The 18,153-nt window shown below is 30.9% G+C and overlaps 1 protein-coding gene across 1 annotated transcript in view; it reads left to right on the top strand.

Annotated features, from left to right (window-relative positions):
• Positions 1-1,827: 1,827 nt before the first annotated feature.
• LOC142337954 (uncharacterized) overlaps positions 1,828-18,153 on the top strand; it is a 46,608-nt gene continuing 30,282 nt past the window's right edge. The window contains exons 1-2 of the mRNA XM_075387586.1: positions 1,828-2,125; positions 10,360-10,486. Of these exons, the coding sequence (XP_075243701.1) occupies positions 2,080-2,125; positions 10,360-10,486 (173 nt within the window). The 5' untranslated portion in view covers positions 1,828-2,079. The remainder of the gene's footprint in view (positions 2,126-10,359; positions 10,487-18,153) is intronic.

An 18,153-nucleotide genomic window follows, 5' to 3' on the forward strand; every position in this document is an offset into this window, starting at 1 on the left:
ACATAGAACGATATTTTAGGCACTGCAAAAAATATCATGGTACTTCTTTCAAAATTTTCATAAGCGTTTCAATAAACAAATCGAATAATACCAAACCACTCCAAGATTGAATTCATTGCCTTAAGGAAAAAATTGAAGACGATTAGTTCCAGATTTTTAGTGGATAGTATCTTGCAAAAATATTTCCAAAAAGCACTTTTTTCCTACTCATTTTCCCTATTTTTATTTTCATTTTACTCGTACTAAAAATTAACTAAAAAAGAAAGTGGACTTTGTTGTCTAAAACTAACCAAAACCCAACGTCTTTTTAAATATACAAAAAAGATAGGCGTGTTGAATCATTTGATAACTTTTTTTGATAATGTAGAAGAAAAACTGGGCAAAACTTCTTTAGAAAACAAGCACTCAGTTGGTCTTGATGGGAATAGTAGCCGAATTTTAAAGGTTATTCTGCTGAATTAATGAAAAAATCAAGAAAAAGGGCTTTTCCCAATGTCTCAAAACTGCTAAAATATGTCCTCGGCACAAAGAAGTAAACCCCTCAAATTATCGATCAATAAACCTATTGTCCTTCTGAGCAAGGTGTTTGTCAAAAATTTCAACACAAGAATGGTTAATTGCCTTGAAGAAAAAACCTCTTTCCACACGGCCAAAACGGTTTCCGGCAAAAACCTTCATGGGCCCTCCCTCTATCTTCAGTTACGAAAATGATGCGAAAATGAATGCATTCGCAGAATATGTGTTTTGTCTGCTTCATTGCGTTCCCAAAATCTTTTGACAGAATTGTTCATGCAATTCGTGTCGAACAGTTTGAAGGAAGGGATATCCAGAACAATGAACTCCTCGATTACTTGTTTCATCTCCGATAGAAAACAATTGTTATTGACAGGATTGAAAAATCAAAAAAATTGATAATATATAGATGTTTTTCAATAGCCGTTTTTGGGTCCGTTGCTTTTTCTCAGGTTTAGCGACGATCTGTGTTCCAAAATATTAAAAACTTACACTTTTTGCAAAGAATAGTTTTAACCACAGATAAAAGTCTAGAAGTTGTAAAATCCTAGTAATTGAATTTTTAAAAAAAATTGAAAATTGTTGTTTGAGAAACAAAGTTCAGATTAACAGTCAGACCAATGTAAAATTATAGTTCTTGGCAGAAAGGCACAGAAGTCGAAAGCTTCGCTTCTAGATGAAGGGCTAGGAGGAGCAGTTTCTTTCAAATGTCTGGGAGTTTTAAATGATAAACGTCTCGATATTAATCTCCATATTAAACGCGTTTGCAGAAAGTAAGCAAAATTGAACGGAATGTCACTTCAAGCTAAGCATTGTACAATAATGTCGTATCATTAATTAGCTGGTGTTTGCTGAATGAAAAATTAACCTGATTGAATTTTTTCCGTTCTGAAGACCTTTATTAGGAAAAGAGGAGACATGTATGTTATTTTTTCAAGCTATGCAACAGCTTTCGGTTTTGATTGATATCTTGACGCTCTTGTAAAGGGGTCCTGGATCAGATTGCCAGGACTGATTGCCAGATTGCCAGATTGCCCTTAGAACATCACCAACTTGCTAGTAACAGGCCGATTACTCGGCCATCTGTTAGGTTACCTGTTCAAATGATATTGGTCAAAACACACACTCAGAAAAAGTCTTTTAGATTTTTGGTTGTAACAATTTTCTACTACCTTACCAATGAAAATCTTTAGCTGAAATCGGTAGCTAAAATAATTCACGCGCCTGCTTGGGCACTAATTATGACTTGATTAGGGTATTAAAAGACGGGTTGTCCATTCAAATTTACAACTATCATTATAAATGCTCTAAAATACCACTTACAGACTTCAAAATATTACCGGGCGGAAAGATAACAATTTCCATTGATCTGGTGACGTATAAACAAATAGATGGTTTATTCCTAATTTATTACTAAAACACCTTCATAATCAGATTTGCCAAGGTTCATTAAAGTTCAACACACAATTTGCAAACAAACATACAAATTAGTTCAATCACAGCTGCTCAGTTTATATTTGTTGACTTCAATCACCAGCTCATATCGTTCCCGTTTGTATCCTAATTATGAAAGGTTGCAACAGCATCAAAACATTTTATTTATCAGTTATCGGTAAGTTGCAACATTTCCCGTGTGACTAGTCATCTCATTAAAGTTAGGGGTGTAGCATGGAAAATTACAGGCGTGCACCTCACTTTTTGGCCCATATTTGTCATCGAGAACCTCATGCATGGTTTTATCCAACAATAGCAGGGATATCAGAAACTTATGGATTTGACTATTTTTTTCCATTTCATCAAATTTTTTCTATCATTTTTTGAAATGTTTTGTCAGTAAACATTAATTCACAAAACCCGGGTCGAGGTGTCAACGCCATTCAACTCAAAATTATGCAAGATAAGCGGTGAATGCGGGAAATTTTGTAAGACAAGCGGTGAATGCGATGAAATTACATAAATCAGGCGGTGAATGCGGTGAAAAAACCTTTATCGGCTGGTAGCGTTAAAATTACTTAATTTCATCGCTGAATTTAGCGGTGAAATTACATAAATTCACCGCACTGAAAAAAATTGTCCAAATTATGTAAGAAAAACGGTGAATGCGGTGAAATTACGTAAAATCACCGCTTAACTTAGTGGTGAACTTACATACACTCACCGCTTAGAAAAAGGTGTTAAGATTGTGTGAGATCATCAGTGAATGCGGTGAAATTACACAAATTCACCGCTTAACTTATTGGTGAAATAACATAAATTCACCGCTTAGAAAACGCTTCGAATTGTCTTTTGTTCAATGAAGTTAACATACATTTATTAAGAGACGCACGGAAAATTTACCCACGAATAATAATACATCTTTTAAAAAAAACTAGAGTAAGCGGTGAACTTACATAATTTCACCGCATTCACCGTCAAAATTTGTGATTTTTTCGCTTATCTTACAAAAGTTCAACGCGTATGTTTTACAAAAAAGGAGAGTGAAATTGATTTGAATTCAAAACAAATATGATAGATATTAGTGAGAAGTGGCGCAGTGGAAGAAGAAGATAACAAAATGAAATAGTTAAAACTATCGCTGAACCGTATCTTTTTTGTAATTTTTTGTCAAAATGATTACCAGTCAACCTTATTGAACGTTCAACTGGAACTCCCGGAAAACAGATTTCTGCAAAAGACGATTGAAAAACGGGCATTGAAAACTAGAAATTTTTGTGGTTCACAATTTCATAGATAAGAAGGAGGCTCGCTAATGTGCGTTGGCTCATGATGTTCCGACGAGCTCATCTGCACTTTTGATTTAATGGTCTGCTAAATGAGGAAAAGACAGAAAACGTTCATAATTTCACATTTTGTTCAACAAAACACTAACCCAATAAAGTAATGCCACGTTAAAGGGCCGATTAAACCTGCCATTATTGAGAATACGAGGCAAGACAAATGTAGAAGTAAAAAAGAAACAAACATTAATTACACTCGAAATTCGATGTATATTTTTAAAAGAAAACACAATAACAAAATCAAAATGGCATGCAATATTGCCTAAACTAAACAAATTAAACCTCTACGTTACCATAAAACATATCAGACATGTACTCAAGGAGACTACGTGACCATTCTAAAAAAACAGCAGAATTGGCAAAGTTCAGATATTCAAATATAAGTGTTCTATTTTAAAAACCATCAATTTCTAAGTGATTAAAACCATTATGTATCAACTGAAATTATTCATTTCTGTTGATGTGTAATTGAGGAATTAATTGAAAACTATTAATTTGCACCCTGTAAGGAAGCAATTCAGACCTGGCTTTACCCAGATTATGTCACACAACTACAAAAACAGACTGCAATTAAACGATGTCGCAGCCGTTAATAAGAAAACCTATTCATTGAGACATTGAAAACGTTCAGGTGCGCAACTTTTGAAAGCCAATCGCCAATTAGCGTGATATTGCGAGAAGAAAAAAAACAAACTCAAAATATCACAAAAACACATTGGAAAAGAGAGGATTTGGGCTAACTAAAAAGAAGAAGCAACTTGTCTTTACAGAGATTAATCTGCCCATTGACAGAAAGAACATAAAAATTGATGAAGATCAAAAATCAATTGATTTTTTTTAACAAAATTTTTCAAAAATAACAGAAATCATTAGAACTAAAATCGAAGATAAAATAAATTGAAATTCTTTATGAATCCAATTGGACTTGTTATTAGTCAGACTGAGTCATAGGGCTACAAGAAACAATACAAACGGACCTGATTCTAAGCATTACAAACAAATTTACAAAAGTGTTGAATCCAGAAGGAATTATTATATTTTTAAAACCCGTGAAAACTATGGTGGATTGGAAGTAATTTAATTCTTCACTTGGGCTTCATTTGACTGTCAATGGGTCCAATATTTTGACCGGCATATAAAACTCATAAAAATACTTGAAAGTCTGAGCCCTAAAAACATCATCGAAAAACTGTAATCAGCAGAAAAATAAATGTTTCTTGCAGCCAAAAGTCGATGTTACCTATCAATAATCAGACTAAATTAGATGATTGCAAGATAAAAAAGAAGATTCAGAAAACTTTTTTTCTAGAATTATTTAATTTGAAAATCATTAAAAGCATAAGCTATAATATGAAGACATTCGGATTTTTTAATTAGTGAGACTAAGCCATGAGACTGATAAATGAATAAAAAGTGCAGGCAGAACACAGGAGTTCAAGTTAAGTTTTTAAAAACACTTTTTCAAAGCATTGAAATGTGAGCTCATACCCAATAGCTAATATGTCATGTTCTTTGTAGCCCATTTTGTTGTAAATGGGACTCACAATAATTGAACCGTCGTTTGAAATGGTTTGAGTCAGTTATCAACATTAAACAAATTTAAAAAAAACCGCAGAGCAACTATTAAATTTTTTATTGCCCCAATACAACCCGAACAAATTTTGTTAGCACGAGTCCACGAAGAGAACAATTAATTAGGCTTGATATAGCTGGTAGTCCACCTGAAACCCATAATTGTACCTTATTTTGAAGTAGATAATTGGCAAACAAAATTCTTCATATATCATAACTAATTTTGCATATTGGATGCATGTTTAGTTAAATTAGCAACAAACGGGCTTTTTTAAATTCAAAAACACTCTTATATGAAGTGAAAACAACATTATCACCTTTTTCTGTTTGAAGAGATTGTTTTAGCAGCTTTTAGGTCTATATTTTTGGCAAAAACTCAGAGAAAACTGTCCAAATTGCATATTTGTCACCATTTTTGATTAAATGATCTGAAAAAGCGATCTGTAATTTGCCACCAGAGGTCTTTTTGTTCTCAATGGAGGCATTGGAAAATTTAGCTAAAATTTATTATCAAACTCGGATCAAACAATTAAGAAGCCCTCCTCTATCTTCAGAGACAAAGACAGAGACTTTTCAATGAGAGTAATTGAACAGTCATTTGAATTCATTTAAATCGGTGATCAACTTTTAAAAATCAAAAATCGCAGAAATAATATGAAAAAAATTTCTCAGCCCAGTACAACCCGAACAAATGTTATTAGTAGGAGTTCACGGAGAGACCAAAACTAGCTCTGATAGAGCTCAGCAACCATCCGAAATACCTAATTATTCCCAATGTTTTTGAAGTAGTTAATTTGGCAAAGGAGATTGTTCATATATCAGAACTAATTATGCATATTGGATGTATATATTGTTAAATTAGCAACAGACGGGCATTTTTCAATTCAAAATAACTCTTATACGAAGGGGAAACAACATTAGACCTCTTTTTCTGTTTAAGGAGATTTTGTTAACAGCCCCTAGGTCTCTTTTTCTGGCAAATTTGGAGAAAGTTATCTAATCGCACATTTGGCACTATTTCTGAATAATTAGTCTGAAATTTGGAAAATTTAAGCAAAATTTAGCAAAAACTTGTGATCAGACCATCAAATAACCGTCCCCTCTCCTATGAGGTAACAAATAACATTATTGTTGACAATTTTAACAAGTTTTAGCAATATTAACAACATTTTGGGCTAAAATTACGGAATAAAAACTAGTGAAATTAGTCTACTATTTACAAAAACTAAAATATTGGTAAGTCCAAGAAAAGTAAGAAAATCAGTAAAAACGATTAGTCATACATTCTACGGTGGACGGGATTTTAAATGATACCACTCACAACTCCTTACGATGAATACCACTCAATACTCCTTACGATACTTTTGTCGCATATTTGAAATCCCGAAGACGGTTTTACAAACTTTTTTTAAAACGAGTTTTAAAAAACAGTGAGGAAGGCTGGCTAAATATTTTGGCTCCCTATTTTTTCAGAATTTTGGAGTTTAAAAAAGCGATCTTCAATTTGCCACCAGAGGTTTTTTTCTTCTCACTGGAGGCGTTTTTATTGGCAAAAAGAAGAGTAAAGATTTGCTCAGATTTTTGATGCTTTCTGAAAAGAAGTTATCATACACAGAGAAAGACGCGTAGAGGTTAAATTTTTTAAATTGATGTAGCATAACTCAAGGGCGGTTAAGTGATAACGTTTCCGTTGTCTAAAAGAACAGCAAAAAAACAAACATGATGACAGAAACAGCAGAGGGAGGGAAAATTGGATGAAAATTGACGTATAAATGAGGTATAATTAAAAACTATTAGTTACCACCTTGTAACGAAGCGAATCATGCCTGCCTTTATCAAAAATATGTCACCCGAATACAAATAAAACGATGGAAAGGGCAAAAATTTCCTTGAAAATATCAATATTTTAGCAAAAAAAAAACAATTTCGCAGCCGTTTAAATGCAAACCTATTGAAACTTAGTCACTAAAATTTTTGAATAGGTTCAATGGTGAAATTTTTCAAAGCCAATGAAACAATTAAGGTGATATTGTGAGAAGGAAAAAAACAACCTCAAAAATTTGCAGTTAAGGGCGGTTAAGTGATAACGTTTCCGTTGTCTAAAAAAACAGCAAAAAAACAAACATGATGACAGAAACAGCAGAGGGAGGGAAAATTGGATGAAAATTGACGTATAAATGAGGTATAATTAAAAACTATTAGTTACCACCTTGTAACGAAGCGAATAATGCCTGCCTTTATCAAAAATATGTCACCCGAATACAAATAAAACGATGGAAAGGGCAAAAATTTCCTTGAAAATATCAATATTTTAGCAAAAAAAAAAACAATTTCGCAGCCGTTTAAATGCAAACCTATTGAAACTTAGTCACTAAAATTTTTGAATAGGTTCAATGGTGAAATTTTTCAAAGCCAATGAAACAATTAAGGTGATATTGTGAGAAGGAAAAAAACAACCTCAAAAATTTGCAGATAACTAAAATCGGACTTTTTTTAAACATGAAAACGCATAGAGTCAGAATCGAAAAATTATTTGTCGAAAACCAAACGTGTAAAAAGATTAGATTTGGGCTAATCAAAAAAATATGCAGCCTGTCTGTTAATTTAATTTACCTCTTGGCAGAAAGAATATAAAATTTGATACAGATCAAATATTATATGTATTTTTTTAAAAAAAAGTTCTCAAATGTAACATAAAACATAAGGTTTAAAAAAACAAAGAAAGTAAAAATTGAAACTTCTTAGGAATCCAGTTGGATTGCTTATTACTCACACTGGCCTACCAAAAACAATAAACACGGACCTAAGTTTCAAACAAACATTTTCACAACAGTACTGAAGCCAGAAAGACTATGATAAATTGGAAGAAATTTAATTCTTCACTTGGTTTTTCTTTTGATTTTCAGTGCGTCCTATACGTAAAAGGTCTATGTGAAAGAGACACAAAATGATTTTTTGACAAGCATAGGAAACTGATAAAAATTTAATGCGGAGCCTAAGCCCTAAAAAGAACAACCTCAAAAATTCGCAGAAAACTAACATCGAACTTTTTGCAAAAATGAAAACGCGTAGAGTCAAAATGAAGAACCTATTTGTTGAAAACCAAACAATTAAAACAATAAATTTGGGTTAAATAGAAATAAAACGCAACCTGTCATTACAAAGATTAATTTACCTCTTGACAAAAAAAGAAAATAAAAATTGTTAAGATCAAAAATCAATTGTTTTTTTGAAAAAAGTTCTCAAAAGTAACAGAAATTATAAGATTTAAAATAAACACAAAAAAAGCAAAATTTGAAACTTCTTAGGGATCCAGTTGGGCTTGCTATTAGTCAGACTGGGCTACAAAAAGAATAACCACCGAACTAATTTTCAAAGTATTCAAATTTTAACAAACAATTTTACAACAGTTTTGAAGCCAGAATGGCAAATAGATTTTTAAAACCCTTAAATACTATGATAAATTGGAAGTTTTTTAATTCTTCACTTGTTTTTTTTTTTTTACTGCGTCCTCTTTGTAAAGCGTCTATGCGAAAAAAAAACAAAACATGATTTTTTGACAAGCAAAGGAAACTCATAAAAATACGATGGGACGCCCTAAAAACATCAGCCAAAGAAAACAATGAACTGAACAATTAATCTTTGGTGCAGCCAAAGTTGATGATACCTATCAATATTGAGACTAAATTGGATGATTGCAAATTCAAAAAGTGAAGGTTCACAAATATTTATTCAAAAGTTTGATTTCAAAGACATCAAAATTTTTAGCTATAATAGGGAGCCATTTGGATTCAGTACAACCCGAACAAATGTTATTAGTAGGAGTTCACGGAGAGACCAAAACTAGCTCTGATAGAGCTCAGCAACCATCCGAAATACCTAATTATTCCCAATGTTTTTGAAGTACTTAATTTGGCAAAGGAGATTGTTCATATATCAGAACTAATTATGCATATTGGATGTATATTTTGTTAAATTAGCAACGAATGGGCATTTTCAATTAAAAAAAAAACTCTTATACGAAGTGGAAACACTATTAGCCCTCTTTTTCTGTTTAAGGAGGTTGTGTTAACAGCTCCTAGGTCTCTCTTTCTGGCAAACTTGTAGAAAATTTAATCGCATATTTCGCACCATTTCTGAATATTTAGTCTGAAATTTGGAAAATTTTAGCAAAATTTAGCAAAAACTTTGGACCCTTAAATAACCGTCCCCTCTACTATGAGGTAAAAAATAATACTGTTGTTGAAAGTTTTAACAAATTATAGCAAAATCTACAATTTGGTTCTAAAATTACGGAACAAAAACTAATGAAGTTGGTCTACTATTCAAAAAAGTTTAAACCTCAGTAAATCCACGGAAAAAAAAGAAAATCAAAAAAATATTTTTAATCACATACTCTACGCTGGACGGGACTTTAAGTGATACTACTAACAACTCTTTACGATTAATATATCTATCCACCAAAATTGACTGAACAAAAAACCCATTAGGTATATACTTCCTCCCTCTCACTAAAGTGGGGTCGTAAAAAAAGCTTTTGTCGCATATTTGATATCCCGAAAACGGTATTTAAAAATTGTGTTTGTAATGAGTTTGGAAAAACACTGAAGAAGGCTGGCTAAATAAGTTGGCTCCCTATTTTTTCTAGAATTTAGGAGATTGAAAAAAAAAACGATCTTCAATTTATCACCAAAAGTCTTTTTGGTTCTTACTGGAGGAGTTTTTCTTGGCAGAAAGAAAAGTTTACAAGTTTCTCAATTGTTTTATGCTGTCTGAAAAAAAATTATTATACACAGAGACAGATATGCGTAAACTTTATGAATATAGCATAAATCAATAGCGATTAAGTGATATACTTTACATTGGCTAGAAAACCAGCAAAAATGAAACAGGATGACAGAAGAAGCTGAGGGAGGTAAAAATGGTCCAAAATTCCTCTCGTTTTATTCGATATATTTAGAAACAGAAGACTTCTTAGAAAATTTAGAATTTTTTGTTGAAAATCTCAGATAATCGGAACTCAGAACAACTCTATGATAAACGAAATTATAAAAACATTGCTGTACAACAATTGTAATAAAACAAATATGAGATACAACGAATAATAAATTCCGAAAAGTAGAGTACATTTTATCGGGAACAAAAAAAATGAGTTCGATGTTTCACATGTACCACCAAAAGTCCAAAGAAACAAACTATATTCAGTTTTTGGGTTTCATAAACCTTGTAAAACCACCTAGTAGAATCTTAGAGTATGCTCTTAGTGAATCATTTCAGCACATTTCTTTAACGGATCAATTGATCTCGGGACAAAATTCATACGCGAGTAAGTTTCTTGTTCTAATGTTTTCTATATATTGGGGTTATTTAATTTGGTCGAGAAATATGTAGAAAATCTGCTTGTTAAAATTCCTAAATGCTTGAAGGATTTTATCAAGTAATTGATCTTTGGGTTTTCCAACTGTTAGACAAAAAATGTGTTTTATGTCCGAACCAGCATCACTCATTCTTTGGTGTTGTTGTCATTGGGCTTTCGTTGGTGCGGCTTTCTCCCCCGGTTGGCAATCGCTTGAGTTTCAGCTGCCGGATGACACACAATATGGCAAAATGTGCGCAGAATTAAGGTTATTTTGCATCTTCTTACTCACCCGTGTGAAATTTTTTCTTATTAAATTTTTATCTAAGACAAGAAATGAGCCAAACGAATGATTTTCTCGCATTATTTAGCCGAAATTTTTTAATAATTAGACAAGTATGCAACACTAACATGTTCAATTTAAGCATAAAGAGAGCTGAAAATTAAGTTGTAGAAATGCGCAAAAAAGATTAAGTTTTGCGGAAGAAAATTACTTTTATTTAAAGCTTAGTGCCCTTATTTCTTATGTAGATGATGTGAACAGGCCAATTGTACGAGACCTAAATGTGAACTGGCAATTCTTTTATTGAAATCTGTCTCCTTTTATTTTTTCTAGCTATCTTTCTTCGCACTAAAACTGGTGAAAGCCACCTTGTCAATGGACGTTTTCCAAAAAAAATGCAACCGTTTAAACTATTAATTCCCCAATATATCAAAATTCAGACATTTGAAACAATTGCCCAAGGCAAATGAGTTGTTTTAAAAGAAATTGTTATTCTCTAGTTTATGCGTGACTATCTTCTGTCCATCAGATTTTAAAAAACGAGCTGTTTATTTAAGAGATTGTTATTTTCTATTTTTTGTTTGACTATTTTCAATGCTTTTAATGCTGCTTTTACAACTTCAGAAGTTTGAATTGTACTTGACTTTTCTTTCTGTAACAAAAAACAGATGATCACACTTTTTTCCGAAAATAAGTCGTTTTTAAAAGAAAATGTTATTTTCTGTATTCTGTTTGACTATCTTTTGTCCATCGTATTATTTAATGCTTTTAATGCTGTTTTTACAATCCGAAGAATTATGAATGTACTCATGCCTTTTGTTTCATAATTGATGACTATTTCTCAGAAAATCGATTGCTTTTTTTAAGAAAATCTTATTTTTTTGCTTTTGTTTGACTATCCTTGGACCATCAGATTTTTTAATAAATTTTAATGCTGTTCAAGGAATATGGATTGTTCTCATGCCTTGTCGTTCCTTTTTCAAGATGTGATCACTCGGAAAATGAGTGGTTTTCTAACGAGATTGTTTTTTCCAGTTGTTGCTTGACCATCTTTTGTCCATCAGATTTTTTAATGCTTTTAATGCTGTTTTTACAGCCCGAGAAAAATAGAATGTAATCATGCCTTTTCTTTCAATTTTTGTGTTATCGCCGATTTTTCGGAAAGTGATATGTTTTTTGAAGAGATCATTACTTTCTAGCTTTTGTTTCATTACATTTTCTCCGTCAGTTTCTTCAATGCTCCTAATGCTGTTCTTACAACCCAAGAAATTGTAATGTACTCATGCCACGTCTTTTCTATCTTTCATTATGTGATCATACTTTTGCCGGAAATAGAATTTTTTCTAAAAGATATTGTTTTTTTTTCACGTCTCAGAAAATTGACTCTCTTTTGTATTCTAGTTCTTTTTAATGCTTTCGATGCTGTTTTCACAATACATAGCGTTTCTATTGCACTCATGTCTTGTTTTTTTCCTTTTTAAGATTTCAGTATTGTTTATCGGAGAATGGGTTGTTTTTTGTAGGAAATGTTAATTTTAAGACTTTCCTTGACTGTCTTTTGACCAACAGATATCTTCGCAATTTTTAAAGCTGCTTTCACTGTCCAAAGAGTTTGTACAGTTCTCACGCCTTGTTTTTCATTTTATTTTATTATCTGATCACACTTTTGGTCTGGAAATGGTTTGTCTTTAAAAAATTGTTTTTTTATCTTTTTTGTTTGACTAACTTTTATCCATCAGGTTTTTTTAAATGCTTTTAATGTCGCTTTTACAACCAAAAAATTGATATTTTAACAATGCCCTGTTTTTTCTTTCTTTTATTATGTAATCCAACGTTTATTGGAAAACGATTTGCTTCTAAGCGAAATTGTTATTTTCTTGAATTCGTTTGACTATCAATTGTCCTTCAGATAATTTTAGTGCTTTTAATGCTCTTTTCACAAGTCAAAGAAGTTTGACCTTACTCATACCTTGTTAGCTTTTCTTTTATTATGCGATAGCATATTCGTCGGAAACATAATTATATTTAAAAATATTGTTATTTTTTAGTCTTGTTTGACTATCTTTTGTCCATCGGATACTTTCAATGCTTTTGATGCTGTTTCTATAACCCACAAAACGTGGATATTTTCGTTTCTTTTTTAATAATTGGTCACCCATTTGACAGCAAATGGATTGTTTTTTTATCATTTTTAAGTTTTTGCTTGACTGTTTTCGTCCGATATATATTTTCAAAGTTTTTAAAGCTGCTTTGGTGCATCTTTTGTCCATCAGATAGTTCTAATGATTTTAATGCTATTTTTGCAACCCAAAAAATTCGAATTGTACCCATGCCTGGTCTTCCTTTCTTTTAAAATGTGATCACATATTAGTTGATTTTAAAAAAAAATGTTATTTTCTAAATTTTGTCTGACTGCCTATTGTCCATTTTTTGAGATATTTTTGTGTTGATTTTAAAGCAGTTTTAATGCAGAAATTAGATAGCACTTCTGCCTTCTCTTTTCTTTTGTTTAATATTTGATTGAATTTCGTCGGAAACAGTTTTTAAATTGTTTTTAAAAGATATTGTATTTCTCTTGATTTCGTTTGTAGTTGTCCATCAGATGTCTTTGATGCTTTTAATGCTGTTTTTACGACCCAAAGAATGGGTGTTACTCATGCTCTGTCCTTTCTTTTTTTCATCACACATTAATCGTACCTTGATTCGTCAGATTTTCAAGGCTTTTATTGCTGTTTTTACAACCCAATCATTTTGACTTTACTCATGCCCTATTTTTTTTTTTGAAAAAAAATATGTGTTGACATCTTTGTTTGAAATGAGTTTTAAAAACAAATTCTTTTTCCCTAGTTTCTGTTTGACAATTTTCTGTTCATCGGATATTGTTAATGCATCTAATGTTGCTTTTACAACACAAAGAACTTGAAATGTACACATGTCTTTTCTTTTCTTTCTTTTATGTGATCACACATTTGTCGTAAACAGTATTGTTTTGGAAAGATATGGTTCTGCTTAATCTTTGTTTAACTATGTTTTGTCAATCAGATGTTTCCAATGCTTTAGTGCTGTTTTTACTACCCAAAAAATGGGTGTTACTTATGCAATGTTTTTTCTGTTTTTTTCATATGTGATCATACATTTGTCGGAAAATGAGTCGTTTTCTCAAAAAATTGCTTTTTCTTGTTTTTGTCTGATTATCTTTTATCCATAAGAGTTTTTAGGGCTCTTAATGCCGTTTTTACAACGCAAAGATTTTAGAATGTACATATGCCATGTCTTCTCTTTCTTTTATTTTGTGATCACTCATTTGTCGGAAACAGAATTGCCTTTAACATATATTGTTATTATCTAATATTTGTTTGACTATCTTTTGTCCATGATATATTTTTTAACGCTTTTAATGCTGTTGTACTGATGGCTTGTATTTTCTTTTTGTTAAAAAATTTGTGCTCATATTTTAATCGGGAAATGAGTTTCTTTTAAACGAAATTTTTTCTCGGTTCAATTCGACTATTTTTAGTCCATCGAATAATGTTAATGCTTTCAATGCTGTTTTTACAACCCAAAATAATTGAATGTAATCATGTCCTGTATTTTTTTTCTATTTTTAATGTGATCACACAATTGTTGAAAAATGAATTGTTTATTAGAAAGATTGTTATTTTCTAGTTTCAGTTTGACTATCTTTAGTTCCTCAGATTTTTCAAAGATTTTAAAGTTGTTATTACAAGCCAAAATTTTGAATGCACTCATATTTTTCTTTTTCTTCTTTAATTATGTGATCACACAATCGTCGGAATATGAGCTTTTTATTAAAGAGGTTGTACTTTTCTAGTTTTTGTTTGATTATCTCTTGTTTCTCAGGTTTTTTAGTGCTCTTAATGACATTTTTACAACTCCTTTTCTTAAGGCCTTTTTTAGAAATTGGATTGTACTAATTCCCGGTCTTTTCTTTCTTTAATTTTGTGACCACATATTGATCTATCACTTATTTTTAATGCTTTTAATGCTCTTTTTACCACCCAAAAATTTTGAATTTTTCTCATTTCTTGTGTCTTCTTTTAAAAAAATTGTGCTCAAAATTTTGGAAAATGAGTAGTTTTTGAACTGTCTTTTTTTCAGTTTGACTCTTTTTCGTCCATCTGATATTGTTAAAGCTTTTTACAATCCAAAAAATTGGAGTGTACTCATGCTTTTGATGCTGTTTTTACAACCCAAAAAATTTGGATTTTACTCATGCCTTGTCTTTTTTTAAAAAAAACATGTTCTAACACTTTTGTCGAATGATAAGTTTTTTTTCAAAGAAATTGTTTATTTCTAGTTTTAGTTTGCCTATCTCTTGCCCATTGGATTTTTTTCATTCTTTTAATGCTGTTTTTGTAACCCAAAGAAGTTGGAATGTACTTTTGCCTTGTCTTTTCTTTATTGATCCATCAGATATTTCCAATGATTTTAAGGCTGTTTTTACAACCCAAAGGATTGAATTTCATTCAGGCCTTTACTGTGCTCACACTTTTGTTGGTAAATGATTGGTTTTGATCTAAAATGTTTGTTACAGTTTGACTCTCTTTCTTCCATTGGATTTTGTTAATGCTTTTAATGCTGTTTTTACAAATAAAACATGCTGTTTTAATGCTGTTTTTACTCAACCAAAGGATTTGGAATATAATTTTTAATGATCTTAATGCTAATTTTAGAACACAAAAACTTGGATTTTTTTCATGCATTGTCTTTTCTTTTTTTGAAAAATATGTGCTAACATTTTTGTCAGAAAATGACTTGTTTTCAAAACAAAATTGTTTGTTCAAGTTTCAACTTGACATTCTCTGGCCCAGCGGATTTTGTTAATGCTTTGAAAACTGTTTTTACAACCCAAAGAACTTGGAATTTAGTCACGCCTTTACTTTTCGTTCGTTTTTCATGTGATTTCACACAATTGTCGTAAGCCGTATTCTTTCTAAAAGATATTGTTATCTTCTAGTCTTTCTTTGACTATCTTTTTTTCCATCAACTTTTTCGATGCTTTTAATGTTGTTTTTAAAACCCAAGAAATTTGTTTTGTACTGATTCTTTGACTTTTCTGTTTTCATAAAAATGTGATCACAATTATGTCGGAAAATGAGTTACTGATTAAAGAGATTATTATTTTCTAGATTTTTTTAGTATCTTTTGTCCCTCACGTTTTTTTAATGCCCTTAAAGCTTTTCTTACAACACAAAATTTTGAAATGTACCCCTGTCTTGTAGTTTTTCTTTTAATATGTGATCACACTCTTGTCGGAAACTGAGTTGTTTTTATAAACAATTTTTCATTTTCTAGTCTTTGTTTGACTATCTTTGCTCATCAGATATTATTAGTATTTACAGTTTTATTTTTACTTTGGTGTTTTAAATATGTGATATCATTTTTGTCGGAAAATGAATTGTTTTTAAAAGAAATTGTTCAGTTTATTTTCTTTTCGACTATCTTTTGTCAATCAGATGTTTTTAATGCTTTTATTGCTGTTTTGCCATACAAAAGATTTTGATTTTACTCAACCTTTTTTTGAATATTTGATCACCAATTTGGAAAATGGATTGTTCTTTTTTAAAAAAAATGTCAATTTTTATTTTCTGTTTGACTATCTTTCGACCATCAGATTTTTGTCTATTTTTTAATGCTTTTTTACAATTCGAAGGATTTGTATAATTGTCATGCCTTGTCTCCTCTCTTTTTAATATGTGAGCACACGTGTGTCAGAAAATGATTTGTTTTCAAAGAGATTGTTAGCTTCTAGATTCGTTCAGTATTTTTAGAGCTGTTAATGCCTTTTTACAACACAAAAAGTTTGAATTTTTCTCAAAGCTTGTCTTTTCTGTAAAATATGTGACCACACTTTTGTTGGTTAAAGAGCTTTTTAAAAAAGGTTTTTAATTTCAGTTTTTTAGTTTCACTATCTCTTGTTCATCGGATATTTTTAATGCTTTTAATGTTTTTTTACAATCCAAAAAATTTGGAGCACAATTGTGTCCTTTTTTATAAAAGTGTTTGGTCACCTGTTTGTGAGAAAATGTAATGTTTATTTAAGATATTGTTATTTACTGGTTTTTAATTGACTCTCATTTGTACATTCGATTTTAAAATTTTCCTAATGTTTTTACTCAACCAACTAAATTTGAAATATACTCATGCTTTGTCTTTGCTATCTTTTTATTTTGCGATCACCCATATGTCATCAAATGAATTGTTTATTAAAGAGGTTGCTGTTTTCTGATTTTTGATTGACTTTCTTTTGTCCACCGGACTTTGCTGATGCTTTCAAAGCTGTTTTTACAAAACAAAGAACTTGGAAAGAACTCTTTTTTTATTTGATCATACATTTGTCCTAAACAGTACGGGTTTTAAAACATACTGTTACTTTCTAATCTTTGTTTCAATACCTTTTGTTCATCACATATTTTTAATGCTTTTAATGCTGTTTTTACAACCCAAGAAAATTCGATTGTAATCATGCATTCAAAAAAAATTTGTGATCACACTTGTGTCGGAAAATGAGTTGTTTTTAGAAGAAAATGTTATATTTCGTTTTCCATTTGAACGTTTTTTCCGGAGGATATTTTTAATGCTGTTTTTACAATCCAAAGTATTTTGAGTGTACTCATGCCTTGTTCTTTTCATTTCGATATTTGACCAACCGTTGTTCTTAGTATGGATTGTTCCTGATTTCTTAAATAAAATGATAATTTTCTGTTTTTCTTTGACTATCTTCCAACCATCAGATGTTTTATTGATTTTTCATGCTTTCTACAATCTCAATGGATTTGGGTTGTTTTCAAGCCGTTTTTAAAAATTTGTGACGACACCATTTTTTTACAATCCGGTTTAAAAGCTGTTTTCACAAATTGCTTTAAACGCTGTTTTTACAACCTAAAAAATTTGGATTGTACTCATGCCTTGTCTTTTATATTTCAAATATGTGATCATACATTTGTTGGAAAAAGAATTGTTTTTAAAAGATATTCAAATATTGTATTCTTTGCGTGACTGTCTTTTGTTCATCGCATATTTTCAATGCTTTTAATGCAGTTTTTACATACCAAAGATTCTGTTCTCATGCACTGTCTTTTCTTTTATTAGGTGATCACATATGTGGGAAAATGAGTTGTTTTATAAAGAGATTGTTGTTTCTATGGTTTTCGATTGAATATTATTTGGCCGGATTTCTTAATGCTTAATGCTGTAAGGTATTTGGAATGTGCTCTAACCTGGTTTTATCTTTGTTGTATTATGTGACAAAAAATTTGTCGAAAAATGAAAGGTTTTTTAAGAGATATTGTTATTTTGTAATCTTTGTTTGAGTATCTTTCGTCCATCACATTTTTTCAATACTTTTAATACTGTTTTTAGCAATCCAAAGCATTCTGATTGCACTCATAGCTTATTTTGTTCAATTATAATGTGATCAAACATTTGTCGGATACACAATTGGTTTTAAAATATATTGATCTTGTTCTTGTCTATCAGATTTTTTAATGCCTATAATGCTGTTTTTACAATCCAAACAATTGGGAATGTATTCATGTCCTGTTTTTTCTTTCTTTTTTTAATGTAATCACATAGTTGTAGGGGAAAATGGTTTTAATAAATATTGAGACTTTCTAGTCTTTGTTTTACTA

This window comes from Convolutriloba macropyga, chromosome 4 (genome assembly GCF_964194025.1).
Source record: "Convolutriloba macropyga chromosome 4, txConMacr16.3, whole genome shotgun sequence".
In the NCBI taxonomy this organism is placed as follows: Eukaryota; Metazoa; Xenacoelomorpha; order Acoela; family Convolutidae; genus Convolutriloba; species Convolutriloba macropyga.